Source organism: Penicilliopsis zonata (genome assembly GCF_001890105.1).
Source record: "Penicilliopsis zonata CBS 506.65 unplaced genomic scaffold ASPZOscaffold_3, whole genome shotgun sequence".
NCBI classification, from domain to species: Eukaryota; Fungi; Ascomycota; class Eurotiomycetes; order Eurotiales; family Aspergillaceae; genus Penicilliopsis; species Penicilliopsis zonata.
In genome coordinates, this window is record NW_019208913.1 from 1,798,586 (window position 1) to 1,815,569 (window position 16,984).

The following is a 16,984-nucleotide window of genomic DNA, read 5'->3' on the forward strand; positions in this document are numbered from 1 at the left end:
GGGGGATGCAGAGGAGGTCAGAAAGGTCGATATACTCCGTACAGCCGCAAGACTAGACAGGGATTTTACACAGCTGGCGAGCAGAAAGGAGAGCAGAAGGCAGCGTTGGCACCACCGTCGTTGGACTCAGGAGTCGAGATGGCGGTCGGGAAGGACAGATCTGGAGGCGGATTCGGGCGTAGTGCGTTTCGAGACGGGATGGCGCGGCCTGAGGGATCAGGCATGACTATCGACGGCGTTGAAGGGGCCAGGAAGACTGTGTGCGCTGGAGTTGGGGAGTTACGAGCGTTACTATTTATTGTCCAGGGTGAATTCCTCTTCTGCAGGACTTGTATAAAAATTCCACCTCTGGCACTAGGTACCTAGGTAGTAGGTACGCCGTAATGACTCGGTCTCGTACAGCCACGTCTGCAGCCAATGCATGCCCAGTTCAACCTGGTACTATATATACTCTGCCGCCGAGCCCATCGCGCTTTTACCTTGACTAGAGCGTCGATGACTCTGTATTTCTTCCTACAATTAACCTCGTGTGGCTCGCCCAGCGGCCGGTGCCAAGCGTGAAGCGTGAAGCGTTAAGCAGGTCCCGTGAGGTCACGTGTGCACCGGCTTTTGCATGCCCGAACGCCAAGGCATCACGCTATCCCCAAACCAGCAAGTGCGTGGCTGCTCCTATTCCGGGTTTGGGCTGCGCTTCTTCATCCCTCCGAATCGTCGAGCCTCGAGTCTTTATCGGGTTTTTGGTATTTACTGAACCGTGTTCTGCCTCTTCAAAGACTTATCTGGAGGAGAGATCAGTTTCTCTGTCGTGTGCGTGCGTCTCACGTCGAGGGCGCCCCCCCCCTCCCCCTCTCCCCCTTCCGGTTCCCCGTGTGTCACCACTAGTCACTGGCAAGAACCAGCTCCGCTAGACTATCGTCACCGCTACTGTCCTCGTCCTCGAAAGCATCTGTTCCCGACGATCCTCGGCGAAGGGCGGTCGCTTTGATGGATAGGAACGCCGATTTTGAGGCTGATCCTCCCCGTCTGCCGCGGTTGCCATCGCCCGCGGACTCGCCTAGTGCGTCGCTAGCTGCGTCGTTTAGACTCGACGAGGGATACTCGGATGACACGACCGGCAGCCAGCTGGATCATGACAAGCTTCCTCATTTGCCTGGAGACCTCGTGACTCTGCCGGATTGGATTCTCGCGCAAACCGAAGGAGACCGAGCTGGTGGGTTGGAGCCGCGGTACCCTCGCGTTGTTGTGATGAACGTCGCTGACTGGCCCTGATAGAACTGGCCTACAACCTGCTGCGAACTCTACGAACCTCCGCCCTGGCTGCAGTGGTCGACCGGCTCAATCCGCTTTTACACATGGACCCTGTTTTGAAGCTTCCCCCTGAAATCACCTCGGAGATTTTCTCCTATCTGGACCCGCGATCGTTATTGACATCCTCGTTGGTTTCTCGCGCGTGGCGCAGCCGGATCAGCGATCCGCGGTTATGGAGAGATCTCTTCATTCGTGAGGGTTGGCGCGTCGACATCGATGCTATCCGAAAATATGAACAGGAGCAATCCGAGCAGTTGTCGCTTCAGTCTCGCAAGTCCCGGTCCAGACAGGCAGACCCGGACATCGGGGAGCCCAAACTCAAGAAGCGCGTCCCCCAGGGCTGGTTTGAATCTCGTGGCGCCGACTCGAGTATCCACGCGGGCGAGATGGACACGACGGAATCGGGGAACCTGCCCGACAAGGAAGGCGATCATCAGATGAGTGACGCCTCGAATGACCGCAAAGCCTCCTTTGCTTCCCAGCCGCCTGAATCTCCCACGAGCCACAGCCGTGCAGCGTTTGAATCCGCGAGAGCAGTCGTGCAGGCCGGTCCGACCGCCCAGCCGTTTCCCCCAAAATCGTCGATCTATACTCGACTACCAGGTGGCACAGTCAAGATCAACTGGCCTCACTTATACAAACAGCGAAGACGACTGGAGGAGAATTGGCTTAAAGGACAATTCACCAACTTCCAGCTCCCACACCCCGCACATCCTGAGGAGGCCCATCAAGAATGTGTGTATACCATCCAGTTCTCCGGCAAGTGGCTGGTGAGTGGGAGCCGTGATAAGACCGTACGTGTCTGGGATTTGGAAACACAGCGTCTATTGTACCGACCGTTGCTCGGGCATTTGAAGTCGGTTCTGTGCCTGCAGTTTGATCCGTCACCTTCGGAAGACGTCATCATCTCCGGGAGTAGCGATAAAAATGTTATTGTCTGGCAGTTCTCGACGGGCCAAAAGATCCACGAAATTTCTTCGGCTCATAGCGACTCCGTCCTCAATCTCCGCTTCGACAAGCGATACCTCGTGACGTGTTCCAAGGATCGGCTTATTAAAGTTTGGAACCGCCGCGAGCTCACTGCGACAGACAAGGACTACCCCAGCATCCATCAGGGCTCCGGCGTCACCTATCCATCCTACATCATTGACACCACCGAGTTGCCGTCACCGGTTCTCGAGGCAGAGCTGGCCAGGGGTCATATCAAGAGTCTAGAGCCGTACTCTCTTCTGTTCACTATGGATGGCCATGGGGCAGCCGTCAATGCGATCCAGTTGAACGAGGATGAGATTGTCTCGGCGTCTGGTGATAGACTGATCAAAGTTTGGAACATTCGCAATGGAGCGTGTCTCAAAACCATCATTGGCCATGAGAAAGGGATTGCTTGCATCCAATTCGACAGCCGTCGTGTGATCAGCGGCAGCAATGACGATACCGTTCGCATCTTTGACCACGCCTGTGGTGCGGAGGTGGCCTGTTTGCATGGACACGAAAATCTGGTGCGGACCGTGCAAGCTGGTTTCGGGGACCCCCCGGGAGCCGAAGAGACGATGCGCCTGGAAGCCCTGGCGGTGGATAGCAGCTTCTGGCGTGCAAAGCGAGCCGGGGAAATCGTGGATCAGGCGCCTACGAGCATGAGGCGCTCGGGCTACGTCCAGAACACAGCCGGGTCTCGGGAGCCCAAGGATATCCGTGCGATCGGGGCAAACATCCCACCGGGCGGGGGCGGCAGTGCATGGGGACGGATTGTCTCTGGATCGTACGACGAGACAATCATCATCTGGAAAAAGGATCGCGAAGGTCGATGGGTGGTCAGCCATCGTCTCTATCAAGAAGACGCCGCGGCAATTGCCTCTGGCGAGCAAGCCCCGATTCGCCCCGGGACAATGCATCACCCCGGGCCGCAGCAGACTGAAATCCCCATCCCCCCTCCACAAGGACAGGGCCCTCAACAACCTACACCAGATCCCAATGTCAATGTCAACCACGCAGACGCCGCCACAGGTGCCGGGAATGCCACCGCTCGTCCACAGCAAGGCAACGCCTGGGCACAGGGAATGGTACGTACGAATACTCTCTTGCCGCGAGGCCGGCTGCATGCACCGAATTTCCGAAGTGCCCCCGCCGGTCATGGCCCAGCTGCTCGACTCCGAGCTCCGCAGCACTATGCTCGGTATATGAACCACCGGATGAATAATGGCCAGGAGGAACCGCCTCGGTTCCGAGTCTACAAACTTCAATTCGACTCGCGCAAGATCATCAGCGCAAGCCAGGATCCCCGTATCGTCGGCTGGGATTTTGCCTGTGGTGATAGAGAGATCATCGAAGCCTGCCAATTCTTCCAAGGCTTATAGTTCATACCCTGATTCCCTTTCCTTTCCCACTTCTCTTCTCCTCTCTCCTCTTTTTTCTTTTTCTCATTCTCATTGATAATATTCCCCTCTATTCTCTCTCTTTTCTTTTTCTTCTTCTTTTCTGTCGACCTGCAAGCACAGAGCACATCACTACTTTCTGATGGCTCCAATGATAACCAATGAGCGTTGTTGCATATTATTACCTACCTAACCTACGAACGTATCAACTGATATGTCAATAATTCCAAGTGTCTTGAAGCTTCCTAACGACTTATGACTTGGTTACCTTGGGCGTACTCTATTCACATCCCCGATGTACTCTGGAGCACAAGGATCAAATCGTTGCACAAAGTATTGATAGCAAAGTGTTTTTCTTTTTAAAGAAGAAAAAAAAAGAATAATATTAAGGCTAGAAGAAACGAAATTAAATTACCAGCTAGTCAGGCCCTTTTCTCTATCGAATCCAGCCCGTAGCTGGGATCCCGGCTTGACGAGTTTGCCCTGCAGCACGGTGAACTTGATGATGTTCTCGCAGTCCTCTGGCCGGACGCGAGCAAGCCAGATACCCTGCGCGGCGCCCTCCTCGTCCTCCTGCTTCTTCTCTCCGTCGCCCCTTTTGTACCATTCCATGTCGCGCCGGCGGTAGATCATCACGTTGGCGGAGTACTTGTGTCCACCGACGTGGCTGATGAAGTAGACCGCGACGCCGCCAGGCCGCTCGTCGTCCATATCGCGGTAGAGGCCGAGCGGGCGGAGATGGCGCTCGAACTCGCGCTTCAGCAGAGGGGCGGACTGGCCGCAGCGGGCGTCACGGGTGCGCTGCGAGCAGAGGAGGATTACGGCTGCGTGAGGGCAGGGGCGCGCGCGGAGGGGGGTCAGCGATGCGAGGTCGAGCGGCGTCTTCTCTGGTCCTTCTTGCTTCTGTTCCTCTGATGACGCTGCGAGCGGGGTTGTAGTGGTAGCGGAGGGGCTGACGAAGTACTTGATCAGATCGGGAGCCAGATCAGGGGTGACTTGCTCGACAAGTGTGAAGCTAGGGAGGAGGAGGACGTTCGTCGGCTGCTTGCCGATCTCGTGGTGATGGTATTCGTCAGGAACAGGCATGTTAGACGCGGTCAACTTGAGTCTCTGGAGGTGGGAAAATAAAACCGTGAGTATATATAGAAAAAAAAGTAAAAAAAAAAAAAAAAAAAAGTGATAGGACATGGCATTCTTACCCCATTGCTCGGCTCCAGTCCGCCCTTTTCAATGGCCTCCATCAGACTGCCCTTCTCGTCGGCTACATCTCTCACCCAGTCGCTTTTCCCCGTTGCGACGAGCATATGTGTCGACCAGCCATTCACCTTGCCGTATAACTCGTCGGACATCTCTACGTCGAATTTGGCAGGGTAGCGGATTGTGCACGAGGCACAATCGTGAAGGCACTCCTCGCCGTCGACCGCGGGATCGACCTTGGGAAAGAGTGCATCTACCTCAGCCACAGACCGGAACCCATCTTCGCCGGGGCGTTCCTTGGGCGTGGAGGCGAGCGACGAGACGGAACTGCTGAACAGGGATGCACCCTTGCGAAAAACAGCCTGCATTATGATAGGTTTATTCTATCTTGCGGCAAAATGCACGGGGATCAGGTCAAGGATGAGTAAAAGGGATGGATTGGGAGGGGGGGGAGGGGTGCCAGGTGGTGACAACAGAGGCCTGCTGAGTGGACAGGATCTTATCAATCGCTTTGCGTGAAAGTGCCGAAAAAGCGGCCGCCACCTATCCTGATTCGGCAGATATGTCCGACAGCCGGTCGGCCGTTCCGTCCGCGTCCGCCGAGCGGAGCGAGATGGGATGTCCAAGTTGCCAAATTGCACGAGAGGCATAGTAATCAATTGGCATTTGACAGGAGCTACCTTCGAGGAAGGTTGATCGTATATGGCAGCTCTGAGGGGCTGTGGTTTTCCACCAAGCGGATCACACTCCCGGCCGAGCTTCCCGACAAGTTCGAGACTTCGGGCCGAAGGGACCGCATTGAGGGGGTTCGAGGAGAAGCACGTAGGCTGCGGTTGAGCGTTTCTCTGGAAGGCATTCGGCCTACCGAGACTGAATCGGATGCGGATGCCGCCGTGTATAGTGAGCGGCTACTATCCCATGTCGACGACGCATCCGACAAACGGACCCGATGGCTCCGACCGCGAGCAAGCGCCTCGCTGTCCTCGTCGTCGTGGTGCAGATCCACCGTGTCTGTCTCTCCTTCCTCGTCTGACGGACCGATGCGTGATTCGCTATCCGCGTAAGAGCTTCCATGGCGGATTTCGTCCAACAGCTGTGGACTCAAAGATACCATGCCCCGTAGGATCTCGGTAAACAGACGCATCATCTCTCTGAATTCGTCCTGGTAAAGCTCTTGTGAAGAAAAGCGCGCCTTCTCGTAGATGGCGAGGAACTCGGGGCCGAGATCAGGCGGGTTCACCAGGTCCAGGGTAGTCAAGTGCTGGAGGTACTCGCGGAGACCCATCGAGGTCGGTCGCTTCAAAACCTCCACCACGCGAGTGTCAGGCACGGAATGCGCATCTTCGGAAGCGTGCGATGACGAGGGCATCAAAAGCGGATCCGAGGGCGCCAAGGAGACAGCCTTCGCTTCGATCAGATGCGGCAGTTCCTTGACCACGTCGCGGTAGGGAAGATCGGGTAGATCCAGCGACGCAGGCGACGACCATCCTCGGTGTTCGACGCGTCCCCAGGGCGGCCGGTCCCGGTCCACCAACAGCATCTTGTAATCCAGAAACCGATCCTCGTCCTCTCTTGTGTTCCTCGGGCGCGCCTGGTACGCGATGATGGCGCTCCGAGCAAGCCCGTCCATCACCAACCGCCGAACGCTCTTGCCGACATCCTCCTTCTCCACGGGAATCCAGGCTTTGGGAATCCCCGCCAACACGCTGCGATTCGTATAGATCCGGCTGGCGTAGATGAGAAGCGCCAGTAAAAAGGTCACGATGTATCCGCCCGCGATGAAGTAGACGTTGGTGAACCGGCGCGTCACATAGCACTGGTAGATCGCATCGGCTGGAGTCAACAGAATCAGGCACAGAAGGATAAAGGATAAGAAGATAAACGTGCTGGATTCAAGAATGCGATAGATAAGCGGTGCCATAGCCTCTGTCGAGTCATATTGCAGATCCCTGCCGTGGTGTTGGAGGAAAACATAGTCGTTATGTCCGGTCTTTGCTGCTGAAGGTGAGGCTCCAGCCTCCAAGTCACGTGGGAATGATGTCGCAGTCTCGCAGAGTCGCAGACATTAGAATAACAGCTTATAGATTGCTACCATTACAACAGATATACAAGCATTTCGATCGAGAGCTCAAGAAAATAGTTATTATCATACAGTTTGAGTTATCTCTCTATAAGCTGATCATGTAGTGAACAGGCTATGCACAGTGCTATGGATACCTGTCAATGGAGGATATGGATAAACACACCAAAAGTCTAACAAGTCGCCGGGAAAAGAATATACAAAAGAGAGGCAGGGAATGTAGAGAGTAATAGTTGCTTGCTTGGCCTTCATCCCCATAAGAGGAAACCTCCAAACCAGTCACCTATCGTTTTTCTCCGGTATACGGGGTCAAGGTTTCTGGGGGCTCCCATGGTGTCGACCGAGAACCGGCTGCTTCTTATTGATGACTGGGCTCATTCGTCAGGGCACTCCTCGCTGTTGCAAAGGTCTCGCGGGAAACTACTTCTTCGGCATCGGCACCATTCACCCCATCCGTTTCAGGGGTCTCCATGTCGTCGTCGTCGTCGTCATCGTTTTCCGGGGCCCAGCAACAGATGACATCCTGAAAGATCTTGAGGAACCGGTCCCAAAGCTGAAACGATTGATTTATACGGAAGCTTTCATCGGACGCAACAGTTTGTGGCTGGATATCAGGTAATGACGATTCCACGGCTGATGGATAGCGACCTGGCGTCTCTCCTGTGATGTCCAAGAGATTGAGAAACGACCGCACGTCACTTGCACGGCTTGGAGGTGTCGGCTGTAAGTGCAATATGCGGCTCTGGGGAGAAACATCCCGAGAACAGACTGGAGATGTGTTGGTCGGAAGCGATAACTCAGCTGGGGGAGGTACCGCTTGTCGTGCTGCCATGCCTCGAGACGTATGTAATAATACATGGCGCACACGCGACTGTCTTGACAAGCGCAGGGGTCCAGTAGGCATAGGCTGTTCATCTTTCGAACTGACCTCCAATCGATTCGATCGTCTTGTTGTCGCGGCGGTTTGGCTGGTACCCGAGACAGCTTCTTCACAAGGGGAAAGGGACAGACTTTCCAGATGGAACGGATGATCATCCAGACGTCTTGCCAGGCTCATACCGTGGCCACTCTGCCTGTATGGAAATCTTCCCTGGACAGCGGTACCGTCCTCTGCTCTTCCAATGGCCAATGGCCGCCGTTCCGCAGGCTCAGAAGCAGGGGATGGCGTCAGACCAAGAAACCTTCGAAAAATGTCACTGTAGCAAGTCCATTCACTGTTGTTTGCACACCGGGATGAGCCTCTTCTCCCTGATTGATGAGAATGCCGCTGTCCAGGTACAGAGGACGATGGCATTGTGAATTGGGCGGCATAGGAAACCGCTTCGCGCGTGCCAAACGACGGCAACCCAGGGGGGGTCGGGGCCCTTACAGGTGGCGGATACTTGGGAAGGATTGGATTGACAGGTGAAATCAAGTTTCCTGGCCAATGTCGTACCCTCAGACTGTTTTCTGCGTCATTGAGGGAGACGGCTTTGCGGTGGACGGGATCTTTCGAGTCTTCGAACTTGAGCACCGAACAGGTTGACAGCGTTTGCCTTCCGTTTGTGTATGCTGTGTGCGAGATCATCTGCGAATGACATACAGTAGACGACGCAATCCCTTCTTCAGTTGTCGCCTCCCATTGGCGATTCAACCAAGTACTGTGCGGAGAGTCCGGCGGAGATGGTAGAGGGATAAACAAAGCAATATTTCCAGCAAAGGCACCCTGCAACGCATCGCTCACTCTTGTTTCGCCATTGTCTCCCAGCACCACCTCTGTCTCGGAACCTGTCGGTGCAGCATTGTATATGGAGCCCTCATTGGTAGAGAAGGAGCCCGGTAGCTCCAAGTGGCGTCTCGCTGCATTCTTTTTCAGACCGTGGCTTTCGATTTGATGACCTGGAGTCGAGTTTTGCTGCGGGTATGCCACGAGATCTCTGGTATACGGAGGCCTGGTGCCGAATCGGACTCGGCGACCTGACGCCATAGTGTATAAGCAATAGGGGATGAAGAGACCAGAAGGACCGCAATGAATAATAACATGACGATCGATCAAGTCTGCCTGAATATGAGAGCAACAACGCTCTCGCTCAGGCGAGGCTCTGATGATCGCAGACTGCACCCAGTCGTGCCTTCCACAAGATGGGGGGATGTTCGTAGTGGGCAAGAGCATCGTCAATAGATCGACAGAAGAAATTAACCAGTTCAAGCAGCGTATTATCAAGCTGAACACCACCCTGGGTGCTCTCTATGTACACCCTGACTGTCTTGAGTCATGCATGCAGAGCATCCAAATATGCCGAAATGCTGAATAATGAAATTATAAGTACAGCGAGTATATACCATGAAAAAGAGGGATAAAAGGGATATCCGTATAGAATACAGCCGAAAATTGGGGGAAGGCAAGAAAATAGTCGACAGTTGAAAGAAAGTCAAATCAGAGAAAGAAATGAGAATCTAATGTTTTTTTATCGTAATCATTATCACAGAATCGTGATGCTTTGGATGGGTGATTTGAGAGATTGCTCTCGTTTCAGACTGCGAACCAATGCCTCGAGTCGTCGACGTTCTTCTTGCTCCGCCTGTCCTCCGATTAGCTGGCTACCTTCATTTGGAGGGATGACCCCCGGGACGATATGATAACTGACCTTTAGTATCCTTATGTTCTCGGAACGAGTGTCGCGCATCATCTTCTTGAACTCGTTCTTAAGAACCATGGTGGACGTTGTTTCGGAAGGTCCATCTCGACCGACAGACGTAGCAGGACTGTGCAGACCCATGCCATTGATGCGTTCCTCGCTAAGCTGTGTCTCCAGGCTTTCGCAGCGGTCGCGAAGCCCGTCGATGATGCTTTCAAAGCCTTCTCGCTCCTTCTCGAATTCGATGCTCGACTTTGTCATCACCTCATAGTCGTCAAGCGTTTCCCGGAGCTCTTTCTCAAGCAACTCCACTCGCTGTTGAAGGTCACTGTTAACGTCCGATCGGCCTCTGAGCGTAGCCAGCTCCTCGGTGAGCTCGAGGTTCCTTGTATTGAGATAGTCGATCTCCATCTGAATGGCGGGGTTGGCAGCGACCTCGGCGGCTCTTTGGGCCCTGGTGCCGTAAGCGCCATCAAGCTCTGCCTTGACGACCGTGAGTTCGGTCTGAGCTCGCACAATTTCACCCTCCAGTTCGGTTAATTCCGCCTGCAGGCGGTTGGCCTTCTCTTCAGCAAGGTCACGCGCTTCGATAGCTTCCTTGAGCTGGTCGCCAGTCTCGGCCTGAGCTTGCTCCAAGGCAGCTTGTAACCGGGAGACTTCGCCTTCAGCCTGAGCTCTCAACGCAGTGGCTTCTACTGCATGAGAATCCGCGTCTGCGCGAACTTCTTCCAGAGTTGCTTCCATCTGAGCCAGTTCTTGCTCTGCACGAGCACGCGCCTCAAGAGCCTCCTTCAACTGGGCATCAGTCTCAGAGTGAGCTTGCTCCAAGGCAGCCTGGAGCCGAGAAACTTCGCCTTCCGCCTCAGCTCTCAATGTAGTGGCTTCCACCGTGCGAGAATCAGCATCTGCGCGAACCTCTTCCAAAGTTGCTTCCATGTGCGCCAGTTCTTCCTCCGCGCGAGCACGGGCCTCGGTGGCTTCCTTCAACCGAGCGTCAGTCTCGGAGTGGACTTGCTCCAGGGCAGCTTGTAACCTAGAAACCTCTTCGGCCTGAGCTTGTAATGTAGTGGCCTCCACCGCGTGAGAGTCTGAATGTGCGCGAACGTCCTCCAGGGTTGCTTCCAGGTGCGCCAGTTCTTGCTCCGCACGAACACGCGCGTCAACAGCCTCCCTCAGCTGGGCGTCACTTTCGGATTGGACTTGCTCCAAGGCAGCCTGTAACCGGGAGATTTCATCTTCAGCCTCGGCTCTCAATGCAGTGGCTTCTACCACACGAGACTCTGCATCTGTGCGGACCTCTTCCAACGTTGCTTCCATGTGCGCCAGTTCTTCCTCCGCGCGAGCACGGGCCTCGGTGGCTTCTTCTGTGTGGGCACGAGTTTCGACCTGCAACTGTTCGAGCAGCGACTCCAAACGAGAGATATCCGACTCGGCCTTGGCACGAGCTTCCCTCTCGGAGTTCAGGGCACTGCTATCTTTGCTGCTGCGTTTTTGGTCTTCAAGGGTCATTTCTTGTCGCACGGAGTCAAATTGTTCCATTACGAGTGAGAGCTCGTCTCTCGTCGCCTGGTGCTCCCTGTCTGAGAGTTCGAGATCCTTACGCGCAAGGCTCAGCTGTTCAACCAAGTCTGCGATGTGCGCATCTCTTTCCGCATCAGACTTGGAGTTAAGCTCCCGCTGCTGCTGGATTTGTGTGGTCAGAATGCTCTTTTGTTCGAGAAGCCCATCAATCCGGTTTTGAAGGCTGTCAACTCCGGTATTAGCATATGAGAGCTGTTCCTGCAAGCCGCCTTCCATAGGTTCAGGCGGAGGGGGTATCGTTGGTGAGCGAGACAACCCCGATTCTGCTAGCACATGATGCAACCGAGCATTGATCTCATGTAGCCCCTCCACAGTATGATGCGGAATGTTGTTTGGGTCGGAACCACCGCCCCCGGCCTGGTATGGGCTAAGCGAGGCTAGACAACTCTCGATGTACGCTAAATGCGCTTCAATAGACGCTGTGGGATTGACGGGGCCGCCGTTGGAAGAGGACTGAGGGAAGAGCTGGATTTCATCCGGGCTGTTGGCCTGGGTGACCATATCACGCACCCGCGCGCTTAGTTCCTCCAATCTCCGTTCCGTGCTTTGAAGAGAGTTGAGACTGCTGGAGTTCTCCAACGCTCTCTTGCTATTGGGTCCAAAGTCTTCGAGATTCTCTGGCGCTTTGTACATACTCCGGTTGTCAAAGCCGTAAGCACTGCCACGAGTGTTGCTGTATATGCTTTCGGGGGTGCGAGGCATGCCGTTCTTGAGATTCTTCTTCAAACCCTTGTGTGTCAACTGCAGGATTCCTGCCGTATGTTCGAGCAGCCGTTGATGCGTGTCGTGTTTTCTGCGCTCCAGTTTTGACAGTTCTTGGGCCAGGTCTTCGCATTTGCGTATGCTCAGGTTGAGCTCCTCGTCGGTGCTTTCCGACGTGTCATACCCCGGGGAGCCACCATTCTCATATCCCGGGTCGTTATGATGGATCGACTTCGGCTGATGCAATCTGCTGAGGGACCGCGCGGCGTCGCGCAGCTTTGTCTCCAGCGCCAATTTGCGTCTCGTCGACTCCACCCGGCTTGTGAGGAAGACATGTTCCTTCTTCAAACTCTCGACATCGTCTATGGATAGGATCTCGTAGTTTCGACTGTCGCCTATCGCGTTCTCGGTAAGGAGGTACATCACAATGGGGTCATTTGCGTCGGGTACGGCTGAGCTCCGTGAGTGGACAGGGTTGAGCTGTATACCATGGAAACCACAGGGCGTCAGCCAGCAAATCTCCCTCTCTCTAGATCTTCATATTTTGGTGTCCTTACCGCGTTGTACGGTAGTGTCTCCTCGTTCCCCGGCTCAGAGGCAGTTTGGTAGTCCCCCAGACCGAGCTTCGCTGGCCCGGCGAAAGCCGTCGAAGGGAGATACGACGACTCCCCGTAGGAGGATAGACTGTCATGAAGGCCGGTGATGTTCATTTTTGGGGTCGTAGGTGAAGACTGAACAGGAGGAGGTTTATCCAGTACAGAAGTAGGAGAGAGTGGAGTTCTCGAAGAATAAATAATAAGAGCAAGAATAAGAATAATCACAGTAAGGCGTTCATCATAAGCCCGTTATTGACCCCTGCCCTGGCTTCTCAACGAATGGAACCCACAGAGAATAAATAAATAAACCAAACCAACAAGATAGGAAAGAAGCTCGGTCAAGCGAGTCGTCGCGACATAAGGTATCAATTAATACAGCAGCGGCCGTGGATTATTATCCCGAGGGGCCAGGACAAGACAAGGGGAGGGAAAAGTGGAGGAGAAAAGTGGCTGTTGCTGGTCAGGATCTTCGAAACGATCGATCTGCTTCGCCTCGAACGCAGCCTTGCTTGTTTGTAAGCTTGCGCTTGGCTTTGCTTTGCTTTGCTTTTTGCTTTAGCTCTGGTTTTGCTTTTTCTTTTTCTTTCCACTAATCTTTTCTTTGTCAGATCATTCTACTAGTCTTGTGAGGAGTTTCCAGCACAGGAGTGCATAACCGACCAGCAACTGCAATCAGTTACTCCATACAATTCTATTCTATCGATCTACCCGACGCAATGACAACAGCTAGCAGTGTCTAGTATCTACTATGGAGTACAGCTAACAGCTAACTAAGAGCTCTGTACAGCTGATTAACAGACCCCCTCCGTTTACCAGGACACTGTTGCCGAAGCCAGGGCAGTGGTTGCACCATCCCAGCCATCTTGGCGTCGGCTCTTTTGTTCGTTTGGAGTCGACACGGATGAGTCATGACTTTATTTTCTTTCGTCAGGCTGTGGTGTGATGACAAGGTCGGAGCACCGGAGTACGAAGAAAACTCCATGGGTTGTGGGTTTCCCACGCTCTGGGTTGGTCGTTACACGATAATAATACGGTCCTTCGATTGCTGAGCTGCAGCTGCAGCTGATGCCTGATTCCGATTCGATCCCCCCCACGCGAGGCAGACCAGAGATACCATGTTTCCCGTATTCCGTACGGCGTATTCGCGTGGAGGGCGGAATATTGCTGCATAGTTACCCCTGAATCCTCGAGGGGAAAGAGAAGGAAGAAGAGAAGGGAAACAATGATGCTGGGGTTCGTGGTTAGATCCTGACACAGCCTCCAAGTAGGACCAGCTGTAGCTGTGTCTTCTTGACGGTTAAAGGTGTTAGGAATTCAATGGAATAGCTTTCAACTAATTCACAGGGAGTTGTCTCTGCAGCCTTCAGAACGGAATACCCGTATACTGGAAAATACTCTTCAATGAGGTCAATTAGCAGCCTGTGGCGATTTATCTACTCTATTTCCATTATCAAATTTACTGCAAGACAATAGATGTCAATATGGTTGTCAGTGGCTTCGAATAATCGTTGTAGATGCGGCTGATAGTCAAGGCACTTATTTACTACACCATAGTCACTATTATAGAGATCTTGGTACTCCTTTCCGAGTCACAACGACATCCATCTAGATAATTCTACTAAATATATTCCAGGCCAAATTAAACCAGTCCATGGAATATGTTCTTTCTTTCCAAAGAACACTCCATAGAACCTGGTAGAGGACTCGCGTATGCTCATGCACTGTTCAGCCTTATTTGGACAAGGCTGAAGGAATCAACTCGACCTCCGCCAGTAAACATCAGATAAACTATCGCCGAGGCTTACTATTTGCCTGCCCAGGCAGCTTGTTTCCCCTCCCATCAGATGGCAAGGTTATAACCTCCTCTTCCAACCCACAGATTATCTCGTCGACTGGCTAATTTATGACAATAGAATCTCCCCCAAAAGCCAACTTCTCTGTTTCACTTTCAGCAGCAGACTACTACCTACTACCTACTACCTACTACCTAACATTCCCTACACTCGCGACTACTGGTCAATACGATGCACAACTGAGCAGGAAAACAAGGCATGTGGAAGATATGGACAGGATAAGACCTCTCTTGGCATGCTGAGGTCAATTTCGAAAGTTTAAAAACGACACGCAGATGGCGCCCGTGTGAATCCCCCCCCCGCAGGTGTCAACCATCGCGCTGATCTCAAGTTTGCGAGCCAATATCGAGTACAGATGACTTCTTACTCGTCGCGACGATGGAGGGACACGGGATGCCAGATGGCGTGAGCATGTGAGATGGAGGTGTCTCCCTGCTTGCCTAGGCATCAACTCGGTGGGGACTGAGCCAGAGCAGCCACCCTCTCTTCAGACTCGCCGAGTAATATATCGACCGCGGTTAAGCCTCTCTCAGAGTCTCAGAAATGCCCTCTCCTCGCCGTTTGTCACTGTGATGGTTGCAGCGACCCCGCAGAACCAAATGCTCCAGCGTAGCAAGCGGCCCAGTTGGCGGGTACGACCCCCCAGCCGGGGGGGGGACTAAATTTAAGCCTGTCGCAAGCTATCTACCTAGTACGACTTACCACGCGTTCAAAAACTGTTCTTTTCTTCTCACCTGATGCCCATGCGAGGTGCTGGGCTGAGAGTTCCCTTCGCCATCTCGCTTTCTCTCGCCGGTCGAGGTTCTCGTGTGTCTTCCAGAACCGGAAATGTCAAAAACGGCCGAGATGACGGCGAAGCGATCGTCCTCTAGCGACCCTGATCCCCAGGACAGAGAGCCGCTCGATCAACTGGTCTCTGAAACTACAGTGACATACAAAGTCTATAAACGACGGTTCTGGGGTCTCGCGCAGCTGGTTCTCCTGAATATCGTGGTGAGCTGGGACGTACGTATACCTACTACTCCCGTCCCGTTAGTTGTCGTACGATTGCGGATGATGGATGCTCTTATCTGTCGGTGATCGATGACCGCAGAATCTCCATACTGATTGATGCGCTGTCGCAGTGGCTTACCTTTTCCGCCATCTCGACCACGGCAGCAGAGTATTTTCAAGTATCGGAGAGCTCCATCAACTGGATCAGTACCGGCTATCAGTTTGCCTTTTGTGTCGCCAGTCCGTGAGTTTCATTGATTCCGTCTGTCATCTCTCCGCCATCTATATGATTGTTCTCAAAAAATAAACAAGACTGACTGTCCTGTCTTGCTGGCTGAAGTTTCACCATCCTCATCCTGAACAAAGGCGGTCCTAAACCGGCCATCATCGCAACCTCTACCCTCCTACTCTTGGGGAATTGGATTCGCTATGCCGGGACAAAGGCGCGCGGAGGGATGTTCGGGGTCACGATGTTCGGCCAGATCATCATCGGACTGGCGCAGCCGTTTTGTCTGAGTGCACCTACGAGATACAGTGACCTGTGGTTCACGGATAAAGGTCGCACCAGTGCCACCGCGCTGGCCACGCTGGCAAACCCTCTCGGTGCTGCTCTGGGAGAGCTGGTTGATTCCGCCTGGGCGACCAAACCGAGTCAGATCCCCGATATGATGCTATACATCTCCATCATTTCCAGCGTTGCTGCAATTCCGTCATTCTTCCTGCCTGCGCGGCCGCCAACGCCCCCCAGTGCATCTTCAGCCGTGGAGAAGACACCCCTCGTTCCGGCCGTGAAACAGTTGCTCCGCACGCCCGAATTCTGGCTCATCTTCGTCCCCTTCGCCGTGTATGTCGGCTTCTTCAACAGCATCTCCTCGCTTCTCAACCAGATCCTCTCCCCCTACGGGTTCTCCGAGTCTGAAGCAGGCATCGCGGGCGCCATCCTCATCGTCGTCGGGCTCATCTCCTCCGCCATCCTTTCCCCCATCACAGACCGCTACAAGCACTACCTCGGCACGATCCGCCTCCTCGTCCCCATCATCGCGATCATGTACATCGCTCTGATCTTCGCGCCGTCCAGCTCCGCAGGGATTGGCCCCTCGTACGCCATCTGCGCCATTATCGGCGCAGCCTCCTTCTCCCTTCTGCCCGTCGTGCTCGAGTATCTCGTCGAGATCACCTACCCCTTCTCCCCGGAGATCGGGAGCACCCTCTGCTGGACGGGCGGCCAGCTTTTCGGCGCCATCTTCATCGTCATCCAGGATGCCTTGAAGGCCGGTCCCGCCGCCTCCCCGCCGCAAAACATGCGCCACGCCCTGATCTTCTCCGCTGTCGTGGCTGCCGCTGCGGCGCCCTTCGCTCTCTCCCTCGGTTTATTCGGGCGAGACGTTCGACGCCGCCGTCTGGATGTCGACCGCGCTGTTCATCCAGACAACGTAGAGAATGTCGAGACCAGTGAGACCGTTCAAGGCCCGTGAATTCAAGCCATGACCCCCCCCCTCCCTTCCGAGTAAAGCAGTCCTGTGGCTGCTGTATAATGAATAACCATCCACCCTTTTTTCACCTCTCTTTTTGTAGAGTTTTAGCTAGATATTATCTACTTCTCATTACATAGTTTCCAGATAATCTTGTTAATGATTAATATATTCTCATACCAATCGTATTTAACCCATCAATAGCCATATTC

The 16,984-nt window shown here is 53.8% G+C and overlaps 6 protein-coding genes across 6 annotated transcripts in view; 2 read left to right on the plus strand and 4 right to left on the minus strand.

Moving 5' to 3' along the window:
- Positions 1-457, minus strand: part of ASPZODRAFT_157831 (hypothetical protein) — a 5,057-nt gene extending 4,600 nt beyond the window's left edge. Inside the window, exon 1 of the mRNA XM_022726328.1 lies at positions 113-457. Within this exon, the coding sequence (XP_022583952.1) occupies positions 113-224 (112 nt within the window). The 5' untranslated portion in view covers positions 225-457. The remainder of the gene's footprint in view (positions 1-112) is intronic.
- On the plus strand, positions 418-3,662 carry ASPZODRAFT_140341 (hypothetical protein; the record flags this gene model as incomplete). Its single annotated transcript, XM_022724656.1, has 4 exons — positions 418-438; positions 489-807; positions 944-1,210; positions 1,273-3,662. 4 exons carry the CDS (start codon positions 418-420, stop codon positions 3,660-3,662), a joined length of 2,997 nt encoding a protein of 998 aa, XP_022583953.1.
- Positions 3,663-4,091: 429 nt separating this feature from the next.
- ASPZODRAFT_150331 (hypothetical protein) lies at positions 4,092-6,798 on the minus strand (the record flags this gene model as incomplete). Its single annotated transcript, XM_022725604.1, has 3 exons — positions 4,092-4,790; positions 4,880-5,239; positions 5,623-6,798. 3 exons carry the CDS (start codon positions 6,796-6,798, stop codon positions 4,092-4,094), a joined length of 2,235 nt encoding a protein of 744 aa, XP_022583954.1.
- Positions 6,799-7,315: 517 nt separating this feature from the next.
- ASPZODRAFT_140343 (hypothetical protein) lies at positions 7,316-8,923 on the minus strand (the record flags this gene model as incomplete). The annotated part of the gene is made up of 1 exon (XM_022724657.1): positions 7,316-8,923. One exon carries the CDS (start codon positions 8,921-8,923, stop codon positions 7,316-7,318), a length of 1,608 nt encoding a protein of 535 aa, XP_022583955.1.
- A 366-nt stretch (positions 8,924-9,289) lies between these two features.
- Positions 9,290-12,974, minus strand: ASPZODRAFT_1482827 (hypothetical protein). The gene is made up of 3 exons (XM_022725350.1): positions 12,416-12,974; positions 9,585-12,338; positions 9,290-9,505 (listed from the first exon to the last, which is right to left on the minus strand). Exons 1-3 carry the CDS (start codon positions 12,566-12,568, stop codon positions 9,470-9,472), a joined length of 2,943 nt encoding a protein of 980 aa, XP_022583956.1. The 5' UTR covers positions 12,569-12,974; the 3' UTR covers positions 9,290-9,469.
- Positions 12,975-15,004: 2,030 nt separating this feature from the next.
- Positions 15,005-16,791, plus strand: ASPZODRAFT_129915 (hypothetical protein). Its single transcript, XM_022722386.1, has 3 exons — positions 15,005-15,312; positions 15,432-15,544; positions 15,641-16,791. Exons 1-3 carry the CDS (start codon positions 15,154-15,156, stop codon positions 16,773-16,775), a joined length of 1,407 nt encoding a protein of 468 aa, XP_022583957.1. The 5' UTR covers positions 15,005-15,153; the 3' UTR covers positions 16,776-16,791.
- Positions 16,792-16,984: the final 193 nt, after the last annotated feature.